Source organism: Necator americanus, chromosome IV, assembly GCF_031761385.1.
Source record: "Necator americanus strain Aroian chromosome IV, whole genome shotgun sequence".
NCBI classification, from domain to species: domain Eukaryota; kingdom Metazoa; phylum Nematoda; class Chromadorea; order Rhabditida; family Ancylostomatidae; genus Necator; species Necator americanus.
The window spans coordinates 14,517,001-14,541,809 of NC_087374.1; the positions used below are offsets into that span (position 1 = coordinate 14,517,001).

The 24,809-nt window shown below is 41.9% G+C and overlaps 5 protein-coding genes across 10 annotated transcripts in view; 2 read left to right on the top strand and 3 right to left on the bottom strand.

The window, feature by feature from the left end:
* Positions 1–5,846, top strand: part of RB195_001277 (uncharacterized protein) — a gene marked incomplete at both ends in the record, with an annotated part of 10,095 nt that extends 4,249 nt beyond the window's left edge. Inside the window, 4 exons of one of the 2 annotated variants that reach the window (XM_064197973.1) lie at positions 4,253–4,338; positions 5,121–5,283; positions 5,641–5,688; positions 5,779–5,846. In XM_064197973.1, coding sequence (XP_064053855.1) covers positions 4,253–4,338; positions 5,121–5,283; positions 5,641–5,688; positions 5,779–5,846 — 365 coding nt within the window. Of the gene's footprint in view, positions 1–4,252; positions 4,339–5,120; positions 5,284–5,640; positions 5,745–5,778 lie in introns of those variants that run through there. The other variant, XM_064197974.1, reaches the window with a different exon arrangement.
* Positions 5,847–6,462: 616 nt separating this feature from the next.
* Positions 6,463–7,494, bottom strand: RB195_001278 (uncharacterized protein; the record flags this gene model as incomplete). 2 transcript variants are annotated; one of them, XM_064197975.1, is made up of 2 exons in its annotated part: positions 6,463–6,886; positions 6,986–7,494. In XM_064197975.1, 2 exons carry the CDS (start codon positions 7,492–7,494, stop codon positions 6,463–6,465), a joined length of 933 nt encoding a protein of 310 aa, XP_064053856.1. The 2 variants fall into 2 exon arrangements, with proteins under 2 accessions (XP_064053856.1, XP_064053857.1); XM_064197976.1 differs by lacking the exon at positions 6,463–6,886 and having other exon boundaries at positions 6,898–7,494.
* Positions 7,495–9,338: 1,844 nt separating this feature from the next.
* RB195_001279 (uncharacterized protein) lies at positions 9,339–12,284 on the bottom strand (the record flags this gene model as incomplete). The annotated part of the gene is made up of 1 exon (XM_064197977.1): positions 9,339–12,284. The coding sequence occupies one exon, from the start codon at positions 12,282–12,284 to the stop codon at positions 9,339–9,341; it is 2,946 nt and encodes a 981-aa protein (XP_064053858.1).
* Positions 12,285–12,519: 235 nt separating this feature from the next.
* Positions 12,520–13,020, bottom strand: RB195_001280 (uncharacterized protein; the record flags this gene model as incomplete). The annotated part of the gene is made up of 1 exon (XM_064197978.1): positions 12,520–13,020. The coding sequence occupies one exon, from the start codon at positions 13,018–13,020 to the stop codon at positions 12,520–12,522; it is 501 nt and encodes a 166-aa protein (XP_064053859.1).
* Positions 13,021–13,845: 825 nt separating this feature from the next.
* Positions 13,846–24,492, top strand: RB195_001281 (uncharacterized protein; the record flags this gene model as incomplete). Of its 4 annotated transcripts, XM_064197979.1 has the most annotated exons (14): positions 13,846–13,883; positions 14,056–14,174; positions 15,874–15,967; positions 17,686–17,761; positions 18,134–18,239; positions 19,873–19,982; positions 20,049–20,187; positions 20,245–20,381; positions 20,485–20,532; positions 22,237–22,335; positions 22,425–22,701; positions 24,211–24,305; positions 24,378–24,409; positions 24,468–24,492. In XM_064197979.1, 14 exons carry the CDS (start codon positions 13,846–13,848, stop codon positions 24,490–24,492), a joined length of 1,395 nt encoding a protein of 464 aa, XP_064053860.1. The 4 variants fall into 4 exon arrangements, with proteins under 4 accessions (XP_064053860.1, XP_064053861.1, XP_064053862.1 ...); XM_064197982.1 differs by lacking the exons at positions 13,846–13,883; positions 14,056–14,174 and adding an exon at positions 18,411–18,500 and having other exon boundaries at positions 15,903–15,967; XM_064197980.1 differs by lacking the exons at positions 13,846–13,883; positions 14,056–14,174 and having other exon boundaries at positions 15,903–15,967.
* Between the last annotated feature and the right edge of the window lie 317 nt (positions 24,493–24,809).

Genomic DNA, 24,809 nt, shown 5'->3' on the forward strand with positions numbered 1-24,809 from the left:
CATCTTCAGCTCTATTACGTTCTAATAACGAACATCCTTCTGTCAGACATCAAATAATCCAGAGCCGTCAAAGACGTCGCATTTGTTTACGACCAACCGTCGTAAAGTACGATACCTACCAAAGCCAGATCTGGAGGATCTGTAAGATCATGAGTATAAGTTAGAAAGAAATTCGCCAGCGTAGATTAACATTAGATTTCGATCAAGAGGAAACAGGATCAGCTAGGCTCTCCTACTAAATGCATTCAGTAAGCCACAAAAAAGGATGCTACCAGTTTCGACGACGAGGAAGATTTGCCTTTGCGGAGACAAAATCGTGAAATTCTGTGCGTCGCTGGTGCTATTGGTAACTTAAGTCAAGAGAAGCGTCTGGGAATAAAGACGTACTGTCAGCTGAAATGTGATGCTGAGAACAAGTAGATATCAGGAGCTAAGCTGAGTTTAAAAAGTGCTGGATGATAAAAACCCTACAACGGCATAGTTAAGAGATGTCCACTTGTCCTCAAGACTGTCAATGGAGTCGCTGTCGGTGAAGCAACCCTGACAATCTAGAGGAACACTTTCGGCATTTTCTTGCCGAACTGGCAGGCGCATATTCCTGGACACACGCAATGCATCTATCGGCTGACATACACCGCAATCATCAAAGAACCACGGACTGAGTAGGAGATTCTGGTCTGTATCAAAAGATGAAAAATGGAAAATCTGGCGGAGACGACGAATCGCAGAAATGCTGGAATCTCTCCCTTCTTCTGTGATTTGTAAGATGACAAAAGTCATTTGTTCAGTGTGAGTTAGCGGAATTTGAACGAATTTGTTCAATGTCATTTGTTCAATGTGAATTAGAGGAAAATACCAGAATCGTAGTGATACGCTAGTACAACTACCAATCGGTGCACCCCTGGAGAACTAAAAAGTCAGTCATTGAAAATATGTTTAAGACAGCGGCAACGGTTTCATCTGAGGCTCAAGGGCGCATTGCCTCCACAAACATGGCAAACCGCATTGCTGAGTCCAATGGGTACCCAGCAAAGGTCTCTCATTCAAATCGGAGCCATGCAACTGAGCGGCGGTGCCACAGGGTAGAACAAGCAACAAAGATCCCTTTCTGCCTTCCTTTTATTTCGGATGACATGAGCAATGCAGTGCGAGCAAGCTTACGACAGGCGGGTCTGCAAAACTCAGTCAGAGTAGTGGACATACCACCTGTAAACCTGAAGCAGCAGCTAGCCCGCAATCGCGCATATGACAGACTTTGTGAGACACCTAATTGCATCGTTTGTCCGAACGGGAGGCAGGGTGATTGCGTGGTATTGGAGGTTATCTATCTAATCACCTGTCAGTTATGTGGGGCTGAGTACATTGGCGAAACAGGAAGATCACTATGTATCCGCGTCAAGGAGCACCTAAACGGGCTCGTAAAATCAAAAACATCATCCCCTTTAGGTGCTCATCGCAGACAGTGTCATGACAACACCCCTTTCAAGATAGCTGTCACAATCTTAGCACGCGAATCAGACGTTCTAGCGCAAAAAAAAAACATTGGAAGCGTTTTATAATATATCACGGCCAAAAGTCCTATAATGAATCGTAAAGAAGAATGCATCGCTGTGACCAACGAGCTGGCGCCATATCAGGACCTTTGCGGGTTTTGACCTACGGGGTCAGAGGGGGGGACATCGTTACTAGTTAATACTAGCGGCGCAACTCTCACAACTGGTGGTCCGCTAACATCACGATTTCGTGGCTATCAAGGTGAGCGCTGGTCTGCTTTTCTGACTTTTAAATAATCTGTTTGCAAAATCATATCTTGTGGGATGACGAGGCGTTTGAGAGAGTAGATTACACGTGTCTTTGATTTTTCCAGGCTCTGAAGAAGGCGACGACGCCGAAACGTTAGCCAGAATAAGGTTCAATAACGATCTTGGTTCTGCTCAAAAAGTGGTACACAGTACAATTACCCTTTGCAAAAAGTTATCCATGATGGAACGCAAGAATTACTCAGGGATTTCGCTGATGCCTGTAACGTACAAGGCCTTGAAACGGACAAACCTAGATCAATGCCAAACATCCCGAAGAAGCCAATAGTAAACAAACCAGCTTTCGTTCTGGTCAATAGACAATTGAACAACTATTTATTGTCAAGCGAGTGACAGCGATTTTCGAATCCTATGCGGTATGCAGAACAAGCAAGCAACCAAGCTGAAGAGTTGCAGCATCTTGTCCACTTCGAAACGAAGTTAGTTGCAGCCAGCTGCAGAGGACTGCAACTCCGCCATGACAAATACAACCAGATATTGATCTCTTCGAGAACTCCAAAGGGACAGGGTGGAGGGACAACCTTTGGAGCTTGTGGATGCGTCATACCATTCCAGCTGTATGCTGAGAAATGATAGCAGGAACGAGAGAGATAAAAGTCACCTCCGCATGCAACTTTTCAACGATGTGCCTGTGCTCGATCCCTATCATAAACGAGGTCAGGTAACAAGTCTACACTATCATTATACATGAGCAAAGCACTCTATGATTATGATGTGCGGATCGGAGACGTGGGGAGCACTGTGAGCTGTGATAGAGAAGCTCGACTGCATGGAAAAGAAGCTGCTTGGACAAATGTGGGGCCACCTTGTGACCCATTCGCCATAACGAAGAGCCTTTCGCATAAGTAGAGATGGTATTCCGTCGGATGACACGTGGAAAACAGCTATATTTTGCTCAGCTTTCTGAGGAAGTCACAGAAAACCGTTTTTTGGTCACATTATAGGGAAATCGTCTGATCGCCTTGTTTAATGAGTACTAAGAATGCTTGCAAATTCAAATTGAAAAATCTCTCCTGGTCGCAAAAGAACGTTTTGGGCTGGAATCTGTGGAAAATGATGCAGGGAAACTTGGTGTTGATAGGCAATTCAATGGAGACGTAACCTCTCGCAGATTATAGAGTAGAAACAATGGATAGACTCTTTGCAAACTCTAGCTGAGGTTCGAAAATGATGAGCTCGGATGGGTTCAAAAACGACACACCTGCCTCACTCCGTAACATTCGCCCGGCATTTCAGTCAAACTAAGTCAAGTTGTGGAGCGAGCTGGCCTGCTACGCACCATTTATCACATATGGTGCCATTCCAGTTCATGCAAATCAGTGAAAGAGCAAGACTCGTTTAAAGTAAAAGGGAACCATTGTCAGCACAGCTGATAGCACAGCTTTTGCTACAGTGAACATCCAACACGATGTTCTCGCAAACTGAGGCAAAGTTTTACAACATTATGTATTTTACTTCTGATTTGAACGGAATGCTGTTTCACCCTTTGCGGTGTCCAGTCTTTTCGAGTTTGACGATATCGTTCTTGATTATTTTCAAGATTCGAGCTTTTACCTACTTATTTGTAAGCACATCATCCATCACTGCAACTATATGACCAAAGACATTCGCGGTTTTTTGCTCCGTGATAGTGAGACTGGTTCAAATATGTACTCTACACCGTCTCAATAGTATACATAGGTATGCGACCCCTTCGATCAAATTCGAAATAAAATATGCTAATCATAAATTTAAAAAAAAAAACAAAAACAAATAAGATGAAAATATCTTGGATGGAATGTACGGAAAAAATGTGCTTTTAAGGATGACCACAATAAATTGATCTGCTCACATGAGTTAAATTCAGCAGCTCAGGATTCAATCTATGCAGCCTACAGATTTGCATTTTGTCAAAGCTTTCGCAGTCAAAATGTGCCATCCTCGAGGATGACAATTGCAGCGTGATAAGAATATTATAACCATATTCTAATTAGGGGCAAGTCATATAGAAAACTAAGTTTGGATAGTATTGCCTCACGAAGAACTTTAGATAGCGATTTCGTCTGCATGAAATCTAATACCGATAGTCGACAGACATTTCTTCTTCTACTGTAGTTACCAAATGTTTTTTTTTCTTTTTTGAACGTTTAATGGTAAGACACTGATTGAGTAACATATCTGGGTACGGAGCACTTAACTCGGCCCCAAAATCATATGATCGCGTGCGCTTTCATTCTCTCTCGTCAATGGATTGTTCTATAATGCTTAAATTGCAGAACCAAGGGAACAGTTTTATGCTTTTAGAAAATTACTCGTAAAAAAAGATAACCGTGTAAAATTATTCCATTTTTTCTGTTGTTGAAGGGATTATTAGATGTAAAATCCTATAAAATAATTCCTAAACACGACCAAGGCTCCAAAAATAGATGCCTATATTCTTCATCTTTTTTCAGCGATTGTACCGGAAGAAAGATTTAAGAAAATCAAAAATTGTGGATCAGGAGAATTAGGAGAAACATACTTGGGATGGCTATTTGAGGTGACCTTCACGCTTCTTCCATTGTATGAGTTATTACTTTTTTTTTGAAATAAAATAGAGTTTCTCGTAGTTTGAAAGTTGCAAGTTCCGATGGGCATAAAAATCTTCTTCAAAACAAATTTTTCAAAGACTTATGGTGGATGGCCCTTAGTTTTTCACCTAAGGACATCAAATTGCTATAAATCATTGTCGACTGCGCTTTGACGAATAGGGTTCACTTTGGGCATCTCCTAACGACATGTGCCTCTCAATGCTTGCAGTATATATCTAATACACAGAAAAACATGAATTCAATGAAACAAATCCAACAAAGAGAAATGGACATAAAATCTAGGAAAGTGTGTCTTCACGGTTCTTGGTTTGAGCTGTATTCAAGGGCGAAGGTTGTGTACAGCTACATATATTCGAGGAAGACGCGGCCCTGCCAAGTTGCGGGCAACCGCGAGAGGTGATAAAACCAGCTCTCCAAATAAGTAACTTTCTCACTTCTTAATTGTCTTATAACCTCTTCTACTTTTATCTATAGCAGTGCAGCCTTTAGGAGAATATTAGATGGTTTTCTCAGTACAGTGAAAAAAAGTTCTTAATAAGGTAAAAGACTTGATAAGGTAGAATGAGAAGATTTAGAAGTATGCTTTTCTTACATCGTTGCTGGTCGACCGCGACACCCGCTTCATTGGGGCTGATGATATGCGGAAGCGTTGTGATCGTGTGGACAAAAATAGGAACCAGCAACACTAGAACCACGATGATCTTGTTCTGAATTGAAAGAACGTTTTTAGAACCAAACAATAGCAGAGCCACGGTGGGATCGCTACATCTTCGGAGATCATTTGTATGTGTACGTGCATTCCACAACTGTTGGGGAGTACACCTGTAAAGCCGTTTCTGCAAGCGAGAATTATTTGAAGCATATCATCTATCATGTCTTCACAAAACAATACTGTATGTTGATTCTTCTTTAGTATAGTGGAAGAAAGGGATATAAAAAATGTATTGATCAGTCGGCATTGATAGGTTATGGTCATTGCATCACGTTCTCTCACATAAAAATAAGAACCATCAGCTTTTGATTAATATGATGTGTTTAATATCATTCATCTTCATTAAGTGGTATGTAGACTGCGTTTATGAGATTTCTTTTCTTATAGTTTCAAGTCCATATAGTTTATCAGAATTGTATTGGCTATACAACTGTTATAAAGTTAAAATGTTGTTTTGAGTTTCTATCTATGAGCGTATAGTATCTGTACGGACTAAACAGGAATAATTATTGAAAATATTAAAACGACATTCTTTCAGATTCCGAGGCCCTTTTGGTGGGAGGAGATGACGGTGGTAGGTCAGAAGGCAAGTTATTTCTGCAGAGTTATACATCGAAATCTCGTAACATTATCGGTGCTTAATGTTCTGCACCCGATGTTTGTGTGGCCCTTATAGTGAAGCTCTTCGACGGAAGAAGAAAAGACGCCATTTCGTCTTCTGGGTTTCTCGTATTTCTCTCATAACCTGCTTAAATTTGTTCTCTTTACAAAATCTGGACATAAGTAGATTCGTTTTGCAAGCTCTATCGATTGAGTTTAATGAGAACTTTTGAAACGTACCACTAGAACACTTTTTGAATAAATTACTTGCCGCTACACATTAGTAAAGTTGAGTCCAAGAAAATTGCTCCCTAAGGATATATGATATTCGACTCAAATATGTTGTATGAAAAGTTAGATGATAATTACATATTCGTAATGTGCATCCTATTTCGAACACTTTGATATTTCTAACAGCTACCATCATCCTGCTATATAATGTTTATTCTGTCACATGTCTGTATGTTTCCGTGTGTGTAAGTACAGTAGCGGCCAAAAATCAATTGACAAACGGTTTTTCGAGGTTTCCTCCTCTGAAAATCGCTGAATCGTCTCGAAACTTGCACCAGTTATTTCTATCGCGTTTTTTAACCTTAGAAAAGAATATCAGCAATCAGGTTAAATCAGGATCCAAAAAAAATTATCGATTATTCAATTTTATTGAAACAAGCGAAAAATCACGTTGTCTGTTTATTTGAACAAAAAACTTAATAACAACTTTCAATAACCAGAATATCTTAAAAATAACAAAATAGCAGCCCTAGTACTTCGTTGCAAAACCTTTAGCATCAATAACAGCCTGGCATCTTCGTGGCATCGAGTCCAACAAATTGTCAAGACAAGACTGTGGGATAGCATTCCAGGCTTCTTCAAATTGAGCAAATTTTTCGGCAGAATTTCTTGCTTTTTTCCCTTTCATGCGAGGTTCCAGCTCTTCCCATAAATGTTCAATCGGATTCAAATCCGGAGACTGACTTGGCCAGTCAAGAACTTCCACATGACGCCGGTTGAACCAGTCACGAATATACGAGGGTGTGTGCTTCGGGTCATTATCTTGCTGAAAGATGAATCCTCTGCTAATGATTTGAAGAGCAAATGGACGCATTGTTGTTTCTAAGATCTTCTCATAACCGTATCTGTCCAAACTTCCATGAATTCGGCGAAGAGGTCCGACTCCATGACTACTGAAGCAACCTCAAAGCATAATGTTTCCTCCACCATGCTTTACAGTGGGCAGTTGATACATGGGATGGAATCTTTTTCCGGCTGGACGTCTGACATACTTAATACCATCACTTCCCATCAAATTGAACTTGGATTCATCAGAAAATAGAACTTTGTTCCACTGCTGGCGAGTCGAACCAATATGTTCCTTAGCCCATTTGACACGAGCAACGCGATACTTTTTTGAAATGAGTGGTTTTTTTGCAGGACGCCTTCCATTGAGTCCGGCATCTTGTAGGCGTCTTCGAACAGTTCTAACTGATGGGATCTGTTGATTTGCGATGGCCAATTCACTTTGAATATCGGAGGCAGTGAGACTAGGATTAGCACGACTCATTCGAAGGATGTTCCTATCGATGACTCGTGTGGTCATCCGGCTTCGTCCTGGATTCGGCGTTGCTCCAATTACTCCACATGTTGATACCCTTTTCAGAAAAGCGGAGATGGTCGCTCTGGAGACGTTAAAGAGTTTTGCTAATTCGACTTGCCTCATTCCTTGATCGATTCCTCGAAGAATGGACTTTCGAGTTTCAATTGACATATGGCGTGCTCCAAATGTTCTATCCATAATCCAAATACAATAGGAAACTATAAAATTTAAAAAAAAAATACGGGAGAAAAGCATAAAAGATAAATAAAATAAATCAAAAATTAAAAAAGTGAGAAATGAACATTTTCAGTTTTTTTGGAAATAATACTATTCCTGAAACAGCAAAGTAAACATATTTTTGGAAAAGATTTCTAATACCAAATGACACCACTGGTACAAGTTTGGAGACGATTCAGCGATTTTCAGAGGAGAAAACCTCGATAAACCGTTTGTCAATTGATTTTTGGCCGCTACTGTATATATGTGTGTGTATGTATGTCTGTATGTATGTATGTATGTATGTATGTATGTATGTATGTATGTATGTATGTATGTATGTATGTATGTATGTTATGTAGTATTTATGATTGTATGTATGTATGTATGTATGTATGTATGTATGTATGTATGTATGTATGTATGTATGTATGTATGTATGTATGTATGTATGTATGTATGTATGTATGTATGTATGTATGTATGTATGTATGTATGTATGTATGTATGTATGTATGTATGTATGTATGTATGTATGTATGTATGTATGTATGTATGTATGTATGTATGTATGTATGTATGTATGTATGTATGTATGTATGTATGTATGTATGTATGTATGTATGTATGTATGTATGTATGTATGTATGTATGTATGTATGTATGTATGTATGTATGTATGTATGTATGTATGTATGTATGTATGTATGTATGTATGTATGTATGTATGTATGTATGTATGTATGTATGTATGTATGTATGTATGTATGTATGTATGTATGTATGTATGTATGTATGTATGTATGTATGTATGTATGTATGTATGTATGTATGTATGTATGTATGTATGTATGTATGTATGTATGTATGTATGTATGTATGTATGTCTGTATGTATGTATGTATGTATGTATGTATGTATGTATGGCCACTGGACGTGTTGCATTGCGCCTCTTGCGCCTCTTTGACACCTCCACGCATCTATTTCCTTGCACGCCTCCTCAACACGACTTCTTCGAAAAGTGGAAACACTCAAGCAAACGGTCGCTTAAATAGCAGCCAACGCTTTACATGAATTGACGTAGAACTATTATTAACGTAGTATCTTCATCAGTAAAATGATGTCGTTCACGTCATTTAATATTTAAGCATCAATCGATGGTAACTGTTGGGAGATGGCAAGAGATGCACCGTAACTAGTAGTAATGCTTTCAAATTGTGTCTATATTACATTGGTATCGAAGAAGTGTTTGAAGCTAAAGTTTGGATTTTGTTCGAATGTAGAACTGACGTGTTTAGAAAGAAAACTATGAATTTTTAATAGTTTTCTAAATCTAAATTTATAAAATGTAGAAAGCGTTGTTAGAGAAAACCAGTCTATATTTTGCTCAAAATCTCGCTACTATTGATTTTCAATTATTAATGAAGGAGAGCGAAGCGAACACTACAGAAATTCTCAACTCCAGCTTTGCTCGCACGTTCAGACTGGTAGTTTCATAACTTTGGAGGTGTTGTTTTGTTGAAAAATTAACTGAAGTAACGTGTTTCAGTAGAAGGAACTATTCTTTTTATTGAAAAATCTACAAAATCTGCAGGGAAGCCATTCGTTATAAAATGTCCTCGCCTTTTGTTTTTTTAGTTTAACAGGATTTTCGTTTTTTAAGGGTGAAATTACATCTTTGTTCTACATTACTTACTATGCTTTTTGGCAGTTCGCAAATCGATAAAAGATGAGGTGTGCATTCCATCCACGCAAAACACTAGAGAACGGTGCCCGTACTAAAATACTTAGATACTTACTTACTTAGATACTTAGATGGCCCGTCTTCACTGGACGTGCGGGCCCCAGCATCTCTTCCACTCGTTTCGTTCCCTCGCCATGGTCATCCAAGATGTTCTCAAGTTTCGTGAGTGACGTTGACGAGGTCCTTGAGCCGTATCCAGCTGAGCTCTCAGCTGGTCCATCCGTGCAGCGAACACGTCACTCCATCTCGTTGGCGGTCTCCCTCGGGGGCGTTTAGCGTCCCTTGGGATCCACTCTAGCGTTCTTTTAGTCCATCTATCGTCGATTCTTCTCATGATGTGACCGGCCCATCTATGTTTTGCTTTCGATACATATTCCGCTGGGTCGCGAAGACGGGACATTCCTCTTAAGTCGGAGCTACGAAGACCGGCAAGGTGACCTGTGCGCCGGTTAAACTTCAGGAGACATCTCTCAAGGGCTCTGTGGGTAGTAAGTAGCTTCCTAGACGTGGCCGCGGTGTCTGCCCACGTCTCCGCTGCGTAACAGAGCGCTGGAAGGACTGTCGAGTCGAACAGATGGGCACGAAGATCATGGTCCGTCAGTTGGTCCGTAGCTTCCCTGACGGCTGCGAATGCTGCCCATGCTGCTCTCATTCTTCTATTCAGTTCTTCCTTCAAGTCGTTTTCCATGTTCATAGAACGTCCGAGGTATACGTATGACGGAGTTTCCACGATTTGGGAGCCTTCAAGTTGTACTCCTCCGTCCTCGCAGTGCGCGTTCTTCATGAACTGTGTCTTCTTTCTGTTTGTTCGTAGTCCTATTCTCTTCCCTGCTTCGTTCAATTTGTTGAGCATCGTTTCTGCTTCAATGGTACTGCTCGAAAAGAGAACGATGTCGTCCGCGAAACGAAGGTTCGAAAGAAATCTTCCATCAACACGTATGCCCCTTTCTTCCCAGGATAGTGATTTCATTATCCATTGCAATGCAGCCGTGAACAGCTTCGGCGATATAGTATCGCCTTGTCGTACCCCCTTTCCAATGGGTATGGTGAGAGGGCGGTGGAAAAGCTGTATCCTAGTCGTGCATCGTTCGTAACAATTGGCTAATGTCCTCACATACGACGCGTCCACACCTTGATCGACCAGCGCTGACAGTATTGCATTCGTTTCTACGCTGTCAAAGGCTTTCTCATAGTCGACGAAGGTTAGAACAAGGGGCAGGCGGTAGTCCCGGCAAACCTCTATGACCCTCGACACGGTCTGGATGTGGTCCAAGCAGCTGAACCCTTGGCGGAATCCAGCTTGTTCTTGAGGCTGGGCTTCATCCAGCGTCCTAGATATGCGTGTGAGGATGATCTTGGTGAATACTTTGTATAACACGCTCAGTAAGCATATCGGACGGAAGTTCCGAAGGTCCTCTCGGTCACCTTTCTTATGGATAAGAACGGTTCGCGAGGTCTTCCACTGGTCTGGGATCCTTTCTTTCTGAAGATAGGATGTCATGTGCGCTGCTAAGATTACATGAAGCGGATGGCCACCAGCCCGAAGAAAGTCTGCTGATATAAAATCAGGTCCGGGGGTTGTGCCAGGTTTCATGCTCTTGATAGCGGCTCGTACTTCCGAAGGGAGAATCCGTGGTGGAGCTTCGCCAGTGGGGATGATTGGGCTTGACACAGGAGTTGATGAACGGAAAAGGTTCGAGTAGAACCTCTCCGTAATGATTTCCATCTCACGACGAGAAGACGTGCTAGTCCCGTCTTCGCTCAGCAAGGTTGCTAGCGGAATATTATATTCGCGGAGATCCCTGCGGCACTTCTTTAGACTCGTTCTTCTTTGTGCTGCTTCTAGAATCTTCTTCTGCCTGTACTTCAAAAGATCCTCCTGCAACGCTTTTCTGCAGCTAGTGTTTGCTACTAACCGCTCAATGTGCGATGCATTCGGATCAAGCCTCAAAGCCCTTCTTCTTCCTAACAATTCCTTGGTGGTCTTCGAAATTCGATCCAAGTTTGTCGTGCGCGACTTCGAGGCACGTTCAGCACAAGCTCGTAATCCTCTGAGCAGCGTCTCGTAGTCCACGTTTGGGTCCTCCTCGATGTGCCAGTCACCTTGGGACAGGGAGTCCTCGAGTACGCAGTCGTCGTAGACGACTTCTTTTCTCCTTCGTTGCCGATAGCAGATGTTCTTTTCCATCGTGTGGCTAAGTCGTATTTTCGCACGAAGGAGACGGTGATCAGAACCACTACAAAAGGATGGTACTACTGAGACGTCAAGTAGACACCACCTCCGGTTGGTGAGTATGTGGTCGATCTCCGCACGAGTCGCGCCATTGGGCGATTCCCATGTCCACCGACGATGATCTTTTTTCATGAAAAGAGAGTTCCCATGAAAGAGGCGAGCGGCGGACAACAGCCCGGCGAGACGATTGCCATTTTCATTCCGGTTCCCTAGTCCAAATCTTCCAATCCTGTATTCCTCTTCTGTGGCCTTTCCTAGTTTTGCGTTGAAGTCTCCGACAACGAATTTGTGAAAGGACTTCTCGTTGTGGACTACTTCCTCCAGCTCCTCGTAAAACGCGTCCAATTCGGAATCATCAGCTGCTGATGTTGGTGAATAGCAGTTGATGATACTGATGGATTTTTGGCGCAGAGGGCGGAGACGAAGAATGGCCAGACGAAGTGACAGGATCTCGTGAGAATCGACGAGATGGACGACAGATGGGTGCACAACGAAACCAACACCGCCTACATTTCGCGACGGAACCTTCTCTCCACGAATGACGAGTGTACCGTCATTCATCTGTCGTAGGTCGCTCTTTCTGCACTTGGTCTCCTGCAGAGCAATCACGTGAAATTTGATACGCTCTGCAGCTCCGAGAAGGGCATGCAGGTTGGCGTCTGTGGAAACTGTTCTCGCGTTGTAAGTACACAGTCTGAGACAGTCTCCATGGCGAGTCGTGCGTGTGTCGCCTTGGTCCAGAATCAATGACGTCCTGAGCAACCTGAGATTTGATCGCCTCTCACCGGTCGCCATATCGTCCGACGTCTGAAACGGCAGGGCCCAGTGTGCAGGGTACTGAGGCAGTGAATATGCAGGAGTGGCAAAGAGACTTTTCCCCAAACTAAGCAGCCATGCTACGGCGAGCTTAGGTACTAAAATACAAATAATAATAATAATAATAATATGTTCCTATTTTTTCCATGCTATTGGGAAAGTATCTGTCGAAATACGGCAAAATTTCAAAGCAACACAACTATTTAACATTTTATTATTCGACGAAATAATCTCCATCAACATCGACAACCTTCTGCCAACATCTCACAAGATCACAGCTTCCTTTGGCGTAGAACTCCGGCGACTTGGAGGCGAGGAAATCCCGAAGGTCGTTTTCGAGGTGGTCAGAATCATCGTAGCGCTTCTCTTCCAGGTGATGCTGAAGCGATCGGAAGAGGTGGTGGTCGCTCGGGGCCAGGTCCGGGCTGTACGGTGGGTGCGCAAGAACTTCCCATCCGAGCTCCAGAATTTTCTGGGAAGACTTCTTCGCGATGTGATGGCGCGGGTTATCGTGTAGCAGGCGAAAGCTGTCGAGCTTCGGGTGCTCCTTGTGGATCTTATCGGCCAGTCTTCGCAGTTGAGCGCAGTAGACCTCGGCAGTAACTGTCGTGTTGTTCGGCAGCAGTTCGAAACAGTAGATTCTATGAACTCCCCACAAGACGCTCAGCATAAACTTGTTCTCATGGATTTCATCTTTCACGAAAGGATCCGGCATTTCATCGCCAGCGCATCACGCACATTTGTGGGTGTAGTTGACGTAGAGGACCCATTTTTCGTCTCCACTGACAATGGTGTCCAGCCAGTCGAATCTGCTGCTTATGGAGAGCAGCTAAATGCAGATGTCCGGGCGTCTTTGGCGGTTGCCGTCGTTCAATGCATGTGGGAACCACTGACCGAGCTTTTTCACCATCCCGAGAGATCGCAGTCCATTGCTTACAAACAGCCAAGACTGGCAGCAAAGTGCCGCACACCTTCATATGGATGCTGCTGATGATGATTCTTCAGTTCTTCGAACGATATTGCAATTGGTCGACCAGAGCGAGGCCCATTTTCGAGTTTCTTGTTTCCGGCTTTGAAGCGCTGGAACCAGGCGCGCACAGACCGCTCAGAACGGGCTTCAGTGCCCAATACTTGAATTAAGTTTTGATGGGCTTCAGCAGCGGGGGTGGCTCGAATATGGGTGAAATGTTCGGCCACTATAGGATGAAATATACAAGGAAGAGGGAGCCAGATATGTTATTTGTATATCTGGCGGAAGTGTCCTTATATAATATATTTAAAACGGGAACTTCCAGAACATCTCAGAAAATCTGCGCTACTGCGAAATTTTCGGCAGATACTTTCCGAACACCCTAATATGTTTCAGACGCGGTCGGCTTTTAATCAGCAAAGATATGGTTCAATGTGATTTATTCTTGTGATTTTACGAAAAGCTTATTTTTTGTTTTGTTTATTTTTACGAAAGGAAAAGACCTACTGAATTGTGTTGATTTCGAAAAATATAGTTTTCGAAATCCCTTCACAGACTCCGTCAGGCTCTATGGAACGTTATCAACTCTACTCACGCTGGCCCACCAGGTACTTTAGGCCGCACACCGGGCTCTTGCTATGTTATTGCACTGATCACTGCATTTAAAAAGAATGACGTAACTACGGTGAAGAATGTTATTTTTGCACAACCGTTTTCTTTTAAAAAATCTGCTTTATGCTTCGAAAGCCTTGAAAATTCTTCGAAATAGTTTTTATTCAGGATTGTTACAATGAAAGTAGTGCTCTGCGTAACTACGCAGCTGCCGACCCTTGTCGAAATTCTGGATCCACTGGAAGTCTTATTCAGATTTGTATCTCAGTGGTTCTTCATTGTTCTATGTAATTTGTTTCCTTCATTTTACGAGATCGTCGAAGAAGTCATCAAATCATAGGAACTTTTTCAACTTGATAACATTACTCTTCTATTTCGAATGACAACGAATGCAAATACTATACGTGGAGAATTCTTGAAAATCAGTAGTTTATTTTTCGAGTACAACATTCTATTTGTAGTTCGTGACGCTTGTTGACGCGAATCCGCGTCTTTTTCAAAGAACTAGCAATCTTACTGTATGTCGTTGAAACAAAATATGAGCTTCGTTTTTAAACAAACTAACTCCAAAATACTAATCGAATAGATATAAACATGAATACTGCGTATTTGTTTTATCTTCAAAGCACTTGTAATTCTAATCCGATGTTCCAAGTATTGAGATAACTCGCACTCGCCTACTCAAGTTTAGACATAGTTGCTTCTCCTTTTTTTAACGACTCGAAGACTAAAAGATTAAGACTTTGAGAAAGTGCTTTAAGAGCTAAGGAAGTTGAACATTATATTCAATTTTAAGACACCCAGTGTGAAGGGGAAATTCGCTTCGCACTGGGTGTCCGAAATAATCGAATAAGAATGAGTGAATAAATGTATAAGACCAAACCTTGGGTAATCTTGCGCTTGGAGATGTCGTGGCGTTATCTGGTGTTTCGTAGCGATGCAACAAAACCCTCTCCGATGCCTTTTTTTGATAATTAGGGAGGATTGAGAGTGGTGGCACTTATACTAGGGAAAATACTATTGGAGGGAGAGGGAGTGGGGAGGAGGGGGGAGGCACTCAGTGGCGCTTTATTTCTAGACGCTCTAACTTCCTTTTTTCTCTTATAACTTTAGGTTGCATGTCATAGATCTTCTAGGACTAATGCTCAGGTCCTAGGGCCCCGATTTAATCATTTACGTCGAGAAAAAATCGTTTTCATGGCGTGCTGAGTTTCTTCGTTATTTCCGATTTCTCAGCTTTTAGAAAGAAATCCATACTCTTCGTGGTACATCCTACACTAAGCTGCAAAACAGGTGTTACATGCTATTTGAGCCGTTTTAAAGTAGTTCGCAGAGCCAACTGAGGAAGCGAATTTGAGGGAAGCTGTTCACTGATATCAGGTTAAGTTTTCGAAAATTCTTGGAAGATATACCACCATGCGTGCTATCAAATCTTTAAATTGATTATACTTGTGCTTGCGAAGATAGTCGCGACGCTTGTGTTGTTGCGCGCACGATTTCCCCGCTTGAAGGCATAACCCCACGAATCTGGAGTGGTACCGATTTCCGGTGGAGTATACGGGATCGTAGATTATTGAGATAAGGATGATCTCGTCCATTTCTTCCTGATTGCACGCGCGCGGCCGTTTTTTACAGCAATTAAGAAGAAATGGACGGAATCACACCCCTCTCTATAATCTACTATCCCGTGTACAAATACTGCACCTGAAATCCGCACCACCTCAAATTCGTGGTGTGCTGCCTTTAACACGCATTACCTCTCCCCTGCCCTGACCGAAAGCTTATTGGTCTCAGGCGGACGTGCCGACTCCTGCACAGAAGGTAAAATCAAGTCAAAAAATATTGGCAGAGTTATGCTTTTTCGTTCTGTTTTTGTTGCTCTTCTTTCCTCCATTTCCCTTTTCTAAAAATCCTAACATTTCATTCAAGCATTTCTTGCAAGTTCGTTTCACATGAACCAGAAGATATATAACATAACTTTTATAGATTATTTACCATACGCTCTTTCTTTCACAATGGAAAGTCTGCACTATAAACACGTGCACAAAGGAAGGAAGCATCCTGATTTCATTCGCTATAAGTGAGTACAACAATTTTACTTCATTTCTTTGCTAAGTGAAATGAGAAAAATCATCCACGCAAATGTAAGTAATTCTTCATCATCATAGGTTAGAGTAGAATCAGTACACGTTTTAAAACCTATCATCGAACCATAGGGAGACTTTGCGGGACAAAACATCCCCAGAGAATGCAAACATGTATAATGCGCAGCTTTCCTAGCTAAAGCATAGAGGAGGAAATAGTAGGGTCAAAACTTGAAGTTTGGTGCAGTTTGCTAAACAGCTGCGCCCAAACCAGCACGATGGGACGTAGATAGCGATAGAGGGCTGGAAGGACTCTCGCCAACAACGCACATTCCGAGTGGAACAACAGAGAACTGTTGTTCCACTCGGAAAAGAATAGAAAAGAGTCTCCTGATTCCGGACGAAAGCTTTCCTGGTACCGTAGCGCCAGGAAAGTCGGGGTTACAGGAGTCATATAGGCTACCGATATGGAAAAGGACTAGGATGACGATATACTTATAAAACACATACACTTGCATCGGAAGCCGCCATCGAAGATCTGATGATGCAAGCCAAGAAGATTGACTACGACCTCATCAGACTGACCGAGGTGATACGACATTATCATCTCAACGCCGTATATTAAACTGGAGAACTGTTCTCAGGAACATGCGACAGAAAGGGGATTGGTGGAGTTGGCGTTCTCGTCAACACGGGTATATAGGCCTAAAGAATAGCGAATTCGAACAACTTGCGATCCGAATTGGACGTCTGCGGATGAGAAAATGTGGTCTAACACCAGCTTTGACTATCTTTGTTGCTTACACTCCAACATCAAGCTACGAAGAAGAAGTCGAAGCTTTCTATATGGACCTGGAGAAGTTCACCCGAGAAGATCATGCCTTCTACAAGGTCATAATTGGCGATTTCAACGCCAAAATTAGGCCAAAGAAGACGCCTGAGAAATTTTACATCGGCCTACATTGAAATGAACAGAGGGTGAGGCTCTTCGAGTTCATCATGACGACTAAAATCATACATTGAAACTCGCAATTCCAGAAGCCCTCTTCTCTACGTTGGACGTGGGAGTCGCCCGGCAGAGGGTACCGTAGTGATATAGACCACACCTACGTCAATAAAAGTTTCTGTCCGACGGACGTCGCTGTTGTACCAAAGTTCCATACGGGATCGGACCATCGCCTCTTCCGAGGAAGATTTTTCTTCACGAGGAGAGCAGAGAAAGCCGTCAAGTTCTGAGAAAGAACTCCGACAACTGCCATCAACTGGGATCTCTTCGCTGCGCTAGCTGGCTTTTGGGAAGATTCCGCAATAGACAACATCGACGAGTAATACGACCGGCTCGTTGAACATCTTCACGACTGCGCGAAGAAGGCTGAGAGTTTCAAAACCACCAAGAGACGCCTGTCTCATGGTCTCATCTCAATGTGTCCTTCATTTGTTTACTATTTCCCCAATCTACCTTCAGACCAAAAGGTCGAAGTTTCTCGCTAAATCTGTCAAAAAAAAATCATGGCGCCATCTATTTTTCTAACATTCTCCAACCCTTAATATGTCTCTATCTAACATTGACTGCGCTCTAGTCTTTTCCTCCTTATTTTCATTTTCGTCTTCTCTTCCAACCCTCTGGGAGCGTGAGAAATGAAATTCAACGCACGCTTGACCCTGTCTTCAACAACGAGAAGTCTCTTGGTAATTTCTAAACACTTTATTACAGGCTCTATTTGTACAAATCGAAGGAACTCCTATTTGGCAAGATGTATACCCGTGATCACGTGATGATACATGAGCTGGTGAGTTTTTATTTAAATACCTGTAAATAGCTTATTACCTTTAGAGAAAGTAACGATAAGAAAGTGTTGGGAACTATGGTTGAGCGAGATTGCTATGCTATGTGTCCTACTCTTACATATTTCACCTTTTTAATAAGACACTTTAAAATACCAAGGAAAATTCAAATTTTCTTTTATAGATAGGCATCGGATATCAGTGTGGATACGTTAGAAGAATTAAAAGCGTCTTAAACTCTTCAGCATAATAATTCCTGATGTGTAAAATTTTTCTGACCTCCGAACTAAGAGGGACACTAGCAACAAATTTCTTATGTTTACAAAAGATCCTTGAGTTGAAAGAAGTCCTTGCGCTAAGAAGATTCCATTCAACAGACCCCCTGGGGTTACGAGGATCAATGGATTAGTATCGTGTTCTACAACAGCTATGCAGAAACAGAACCCTTATTCGTGTATATGACTTCGTTTCGCCGTATCCGAGGTACGTTTTTTGGTTGAAATTCACGAATTCCACTCTTTGAAAGCAACCGAGATTATAATAATCAAAGTTAAGTTATTTAAAAACAGCGTATCACGAAATTGACGCCGTTTGGAAAAATGATGGAAAGCATGCGTTCTAAGCTACCTCATAATAACAGATGCTGTTTTTCAGAACGATTTGAAGAAATCAAGCGGGAGCAAACTCGTAATCTACAGCCTAAACTCTATATCTACCTACGAAGATGCCAACATTGCCATTTTTGTGATACGCTGCTATTAAGAGAGCTATATTATTTAGAGATCTCTCCACGAAAGGATAGGGTCTAGGGTGCAGGTCACGAGTATGCACACTACTGCGTTCAATGCGTTGGATATCCTAAGAGCGGACTAGGAAAGTGTGTTTCTGTACAAACTTTCTTACAAAGTAACTCTGCACAGGCAAGCTCTCCACAGATGTGTGAACGATAATCAATAAGGTTTTCATGGTAGCCTATTTAATTGAAGTCAATGCATCGGCTGTGAAGGCGGCTGGCGAGTGTTCAAAGGTGTCTCGTAGGGAAATTCGTACATGGAAGCAGTCTCCCACGGTGTTTCTTCAAGAGATCAAGGAGAATTGAGCGCACAATCGTTAACCCTACCTTTCCTTAGAGAGATTACAATATCGTGAACTTCGTGGAATACTGCCTTCAAAAAGCGCTGATTGCCTATCAGTTCGTTTGATATGGCACAACGCATTTGACTCCAATTCGGAATCGTTGAGGTTTATGAAGGCGTGTTGGCCTATAAAATGAATTGTGAGGATCCGCCGATGTATCAAGTCATGTTTTTAATCTACCATACAAATCTGGTACCAACTAATAGACTCTCGCAGGAATGCAGGGTTTGGATGACACTGAAGCCTCTCAAACCATGCAGTGTCACCATTGAACTTTTCTCGAGTGCGCTATTCTCGCTCCATTTGCTTTGAGGAGCGGAAAAATTCTGTAAATAATAGTTCATACGTTCCCGTTTCTTGAAACCTCGGCATACTTCTGTCTATGTTTTCTAATAGTGTGCCCACTTGATTTTTTAGATGGAACCTCATTCGCCGTCTTCAGAGGCCTGAATAGAGGTTCGAGCGAGCAATCCTACGTTTATTCCGTGAAGTGACACACTACCTTGGTTTTTCACTAGTTCACCACTTCAGTTTTCACTACCTTGAACACTGATCGAAACACTGATCAAGGGCAATGTGACACTTTATGGAATAAACTTCAATCAATTTACATTTAGGGGCCTCTAAAGACGGAGAAAAAGCCAAAACGTCAAGCGAATAAAGGTTCCATCCAAAAACCTCATAGGGGCACTATGAGAAGTTTTGAAAATAATTATTCAACTGGGGTTAGAGTTGAAGAAAAGCATTTTGACTTTTTAATGGTTGATCTTTTTGAATGAGTCTTCTTTTGTAAAAACCTACTGCTTAGACCTACGAATAATCATCATCTTTATTACTTTTCCATTTCACTTTTCGATAACTCTGACCGCTTTTTGAGTCAATAACCTTGATTCATTTGTGAAATGATCGAAGATGTTGTGGACACAAACTGATTGCTTGCCATATCATAAGCGAATGCACTAATTCGTATCCTTTCCAGCAGTGCCAAAGAGAGTATTCGCTTCCACTGTTGCCGCGAGAAGTTTTGTTGTTTATTTTGAACATGAGGACCCTGAGCAAATGATTGTGGAAGACGTCAGCGCTTATCAAGTGGGATTTTAATGCCCTTGAAACTCTGATTTCGCTCAGATAAAACAAATCCTTAGTTTTTTCCAGGTTTTTATTTCTAAAACTGATATACCTACTACCAATACACTGCTTGCCAATATCGTGAAGAATGAAACAGTTGCATTCGAACGCAGAACTACGCATAAAGATCTAACTGCATATGAGGCCTTCGATCTTGAGCCAGAAAGTAGGCGAAAATGGATGCCATATATAGTCATTTCTAACGAATGCTAATTCCGTAAAGCAACTTACGTTGTGGGTGTCAAATATTGTAACCCAAGTAAAGCCAAATGTGGCGACCTCAGCAAGTTGATTACCGTGAAAACAACAAAAGAAAAGCTGGAGAAGCGTCCACAAGTCTCTAAACTCTCTATAGTAACGGTGAGTCAGCTTATCTTATAATGTGAGATGATTTACTCGAAGTAAGATTGACAATTTTTGTTATTTAATTCATTTGATATTTTATCATTGATTTTGGGTGGAGCCATATCGAATTGGTGTCGAATGGACGGGAATAGCGGATATAGCAAATGTAAGCCGAGTTTATAAAAAATCTGCTCTTCAGTTTTTGTTCCAAGTAGTATAGTGTGGTAGAAAAACTATGTGCATAGTCTTTTTTACCTATATTTTTCTATTCTATCAGTTCTATCAAGGCACACAAGCCAGCTCTTTCTGATGTTTCTCCTTGACGCTGCTCACCTAGTAGGAACTGAACGGTTCCCACGTCATTCCCAGAACGATTGGGCGGAATTGAGCAGAACCATGTTCATCCTAGTAATCCACAATCCTGGCTCTATACTGTTCATACAGAACACGTATTTCTTTCCGTTTAAAAATGAATGTTGAAGTAGTACATTTTGTCTTTGTGTCTTTTGTTCTATGTAACTTTAGCACCTATGTGCACCCAGAAAACGATATTCGACTTCAATAGGACATGCTCCTCGGCATACTCTACGACTTCGTATAGGCATTGCCCACCTGAAATCCGTACCACCCCAGATTCGTGGGGTGATGCCTTTAAGAGGAGCTTCGTACTTACCGAACTCGTCAAGGACTACAAAAACTATTAGTGTGATCGAAAATGAAATGTGATGATATGAGGTGTTAATGATTGAGAGAGCATTCCTCAGTAACTCACTTATTTAACTGAATCCACTTGATTTAACTCACCACGTTTTGTAAACTGAATAAAATTGATGGAACTCTTATCTTCGTCAACATTCTGACTAGAACTTTCTCGGAATGGTCAGATCAGTTCTGCGTAATATCTTATCAGTTTTTTCACGACGTTAAGAGTTGGATATGCAATCACTGGCTAAGATAAGGAAATTGAGTTATTTGAGGGCAAATCCTCATATATAATTTTAGAGTTTGCGCCCACGAATGCAATTGTAAGGAGACGATGACAAATACAGTAGTGCATATTAGAAAACCCACAGACATCAAAATGTCATCATAATTGCTCTACTTTCGGGTGAACTCCACTTTTCGTTTTTGGACGATTGTTGCCGAACTAGTGCCTCCTTCCTATTTCTCTCGTCGTTTGTGATAGGAGCAGTGTATGTGAGGAAGACTTCTCGCGACTCTCACGCAACATCTCACGGTCACCCTTCGTTTGAATAAATCGACTATATCGATTGTTTCGAAAGCTCATGGATATGTTAAAGTCTCAAGCGTCAATATGCTTAACGACTTCTTCTTTATTTGGAGAAGGTACAGGAGGTTACGTGTTACTGATGGACTTCGTTGTGAAGATCTGCCCTCCTCGATCTGGCACTTCGACTTTCTAACACTAAACCTCCTCCTGTGGTTTCTCTATTCTCCATCTTCTTGCTAAAATTCTGATAACTAATCCCTTAATCTATCTCCTGGCTTGGAAGTGCATTTATGTTTAAACAAAACTGTAGAAACAGTGCTTAGGTCTTTTTTTCTGTACTCCTGAGAAAGAAGACAAGAAGCGGAGCATGTTCGCTTCAAAGCCCCAACTTCAAGTAAAAGAAAAACGTAAGGAGTAGTGGACCTGCAAATGCAGGCACTTATCCAGTCGTCCACGACGCGCGTTGGTTTGTGAGCCTCTGGCAAACGAAGTACGAAGCAATGTGCTAATGAAGTAGGAGCAAATGAAGCCAGGGAATACAAAAGCAACAGTAGACGCGTCGTGTTTGGTCCGGCAAACATAAGAAGCAGTGAATCTAGTGAATCAAGCATACGAATTTATCTCATGAGGAAACTTTAGGTCAGTCTCCTTCACAATGGCGAAGTGATCCGTGGCGTCTCATTAAATAAGGAGGTTACTTATTATTTCGAGGATCTCAGCCCATCAATGCTGTATACAGTAAGGAAAATCGTTCGATAAAAGTTGTTGTTGATATGGTAGCCTACAATGTGGTAGCTGTGGGACTTTCCGAAGCAAATCCCATTCAGATAACTGCAAGAGAAGTTTTTGAAGATGATCGTTCGTTTCCCTTGATTGTAAAACTTCGAACACCGAATGTGCAGACCGAACACAACACCGAACAAAGGGCAATTACATCACAAATAGCCGATCTTTCGAAGCAAATTGAAGAGGTCCAAAAGCGAGTCGCCGAGAAGAAAACAATATTAGCACGACGGAAAAGGGAGCTGGCGGAGCAGATTGCAAATGCTAACAATCGAATAGCTGCAGTTCGTGCGAAGGAGGAAGCTCTTGCTTCACGATCAGGTACAGTTAAATGCAGCGGATCATGGTTTTGATTTTTGGTGCGGAATCCGCAGGTGCGGAGAGCATAAAGTTCAGATAATGGATTGCAGGATCCAGCTCGGTTCCGCTCATTTTTCCCTAATCGTCGTAAAAAAGCTTGAGCTTGAGAACTGCTTTGTTTCATACGACATACATCAGAATGAGCCTCTATATACCCATTCCGTTCTCCTCAGCAGGCTATTCACTGGTTTTACTTGAATAGGTTGGTGAGAAGACCTCATCATTCTTCGACGCTCGTGGACGTGGCACGTGCACGAGGGTGGCGCGTTGCGACTGAAATCCTTTAAAAAACCGCGTGGAAGACGTATTCCGTTTTTAACGACGATTAAGAAAAGGTGAGCGGAACTACATTGGGTTCCGCAATCTACTATCCAAACTCTGCGCTTTCGTTGTGGGTTCCGCACCAGGTCAGAATTGTGATACGCTGCCCTAAACCAAGTTTTTGAATCAGGTCCCTTAGATGAGCGTGTGGTGACGGGGACTTTCAACTGTGCTGACAAATCCCTTTTTGATAATTGGGTACTCAACGAAATAATTGATCATTTTCATGTCTTCCAAAGAGACCTCTGCTGTAATTCATCGTTCGTTTCGTGCTCGCGAAGGCGTAGCATTTAACGGCAGATCTGAAAAAAAAACCAGGAAAAGGATCTTTCGTAGTACTAGAAATATTATAAAACTAAGACCAAAAAACTAAAACTAAAATTATAAAAATCATCGTTGAGTAAGCTGAGGGACAAAAATTTAAACTTCACCTTGCAAATAATCGACGGAATATTGTTACTGAATTACCGTACATTCGAGTTAATTTTTGCGTTAAAACTACGACAAATTACTACCGAACGCATAGGAGAAGGGTTTAAATGAACCAATCATGAGAACTCCGTCCACTCCTCATTCCCCACTTCCCATGGAACTGCGGTAGGGAATCCAATTGTGGTATTCCAAATGCCTCGAGAGTAATAAAACGATATTCCATTTTTTACGACCTTTCTGTGGCAGCGAAATACCACGAAATTGACGATGTTAGGACCCCTCCAGTAAAAGATAGGGTGGATGTGTAGATCACAGATAAAAGAGTGACTTCCCGTAATCGTCCGAAAAAAAAGCGTGGTAAGCGAAATCCCTCTTACGAATTTCCATAGTACGCCACCGTTACACAATCTTCTACTCCCTCAGCAGGGGTATCAATTCTCTAAATGTATTTAAACAGGCTGTTGAGGTAACCTTATTGATTTCGCTCGTTTGTTGATGCGACGCGTGTGTAGAGATGACGCGTTACGTGGATCCTCGTAGAAAATCTCGACGGCAAGACCGTCCACGTGCCGCTTTTGACGCAGTTAAGAGGGGTTGAGCGTGATGGCGCTCATACTCGTGAAGTACATCCTTAATCTCATCTTTTCGTTGCGAGACCGTTAATTTCGTGGTGTGCTATCTTTGACTACGTAATAAGCAAAACCGTAAAAAGTTTAGAGTTCATGAAAAACATGCTTTTCACGCCCAAAACATTCTTCTTGGGTATTCTTGTTCTGCAGTTTGGCATTGTCGTAGGAATGGTTGTTTTTGTGGTGAGTGGTATATGTCGTACAGATTTTGTAATAGAGAATGTTATTCGAATGAGAAACCATTAAATCATTCAGACAGCTCAGTACTGTGTTCTACACTCGTTAAGGTAAGTTTAGTTTAGCATGTACTGTTTCTTATTTTCGTATAGTTCACTGGGTTTCCAGGAAAAAATCCAGGAGAAATCTTTGATATTGACGTTCAAGGAACAAGAAACGTAACTGAATCTCATCGTCCAATTATAGATAATTTTGACAATAAAATTGTCATTGTTTACCACTGACCTTCCAGAAGAGGGTGTTTTTCGTACACTAGTCTTACCTCATAGTATAGCTAACCTATGCGTTAATCGGGTTTCCCGAGTCTCCTCAGTCGCATTAAGAATATCACCGCTCTGGTCAGTCCTAGGAATAGCAATGCGATATTTGCTCGAAGTATGAGGTGACCTTAGCTGTCTATGAATAGAGTGCATAGAATAATGGTTGATAGTGTGCGAGGTAAATTACGAA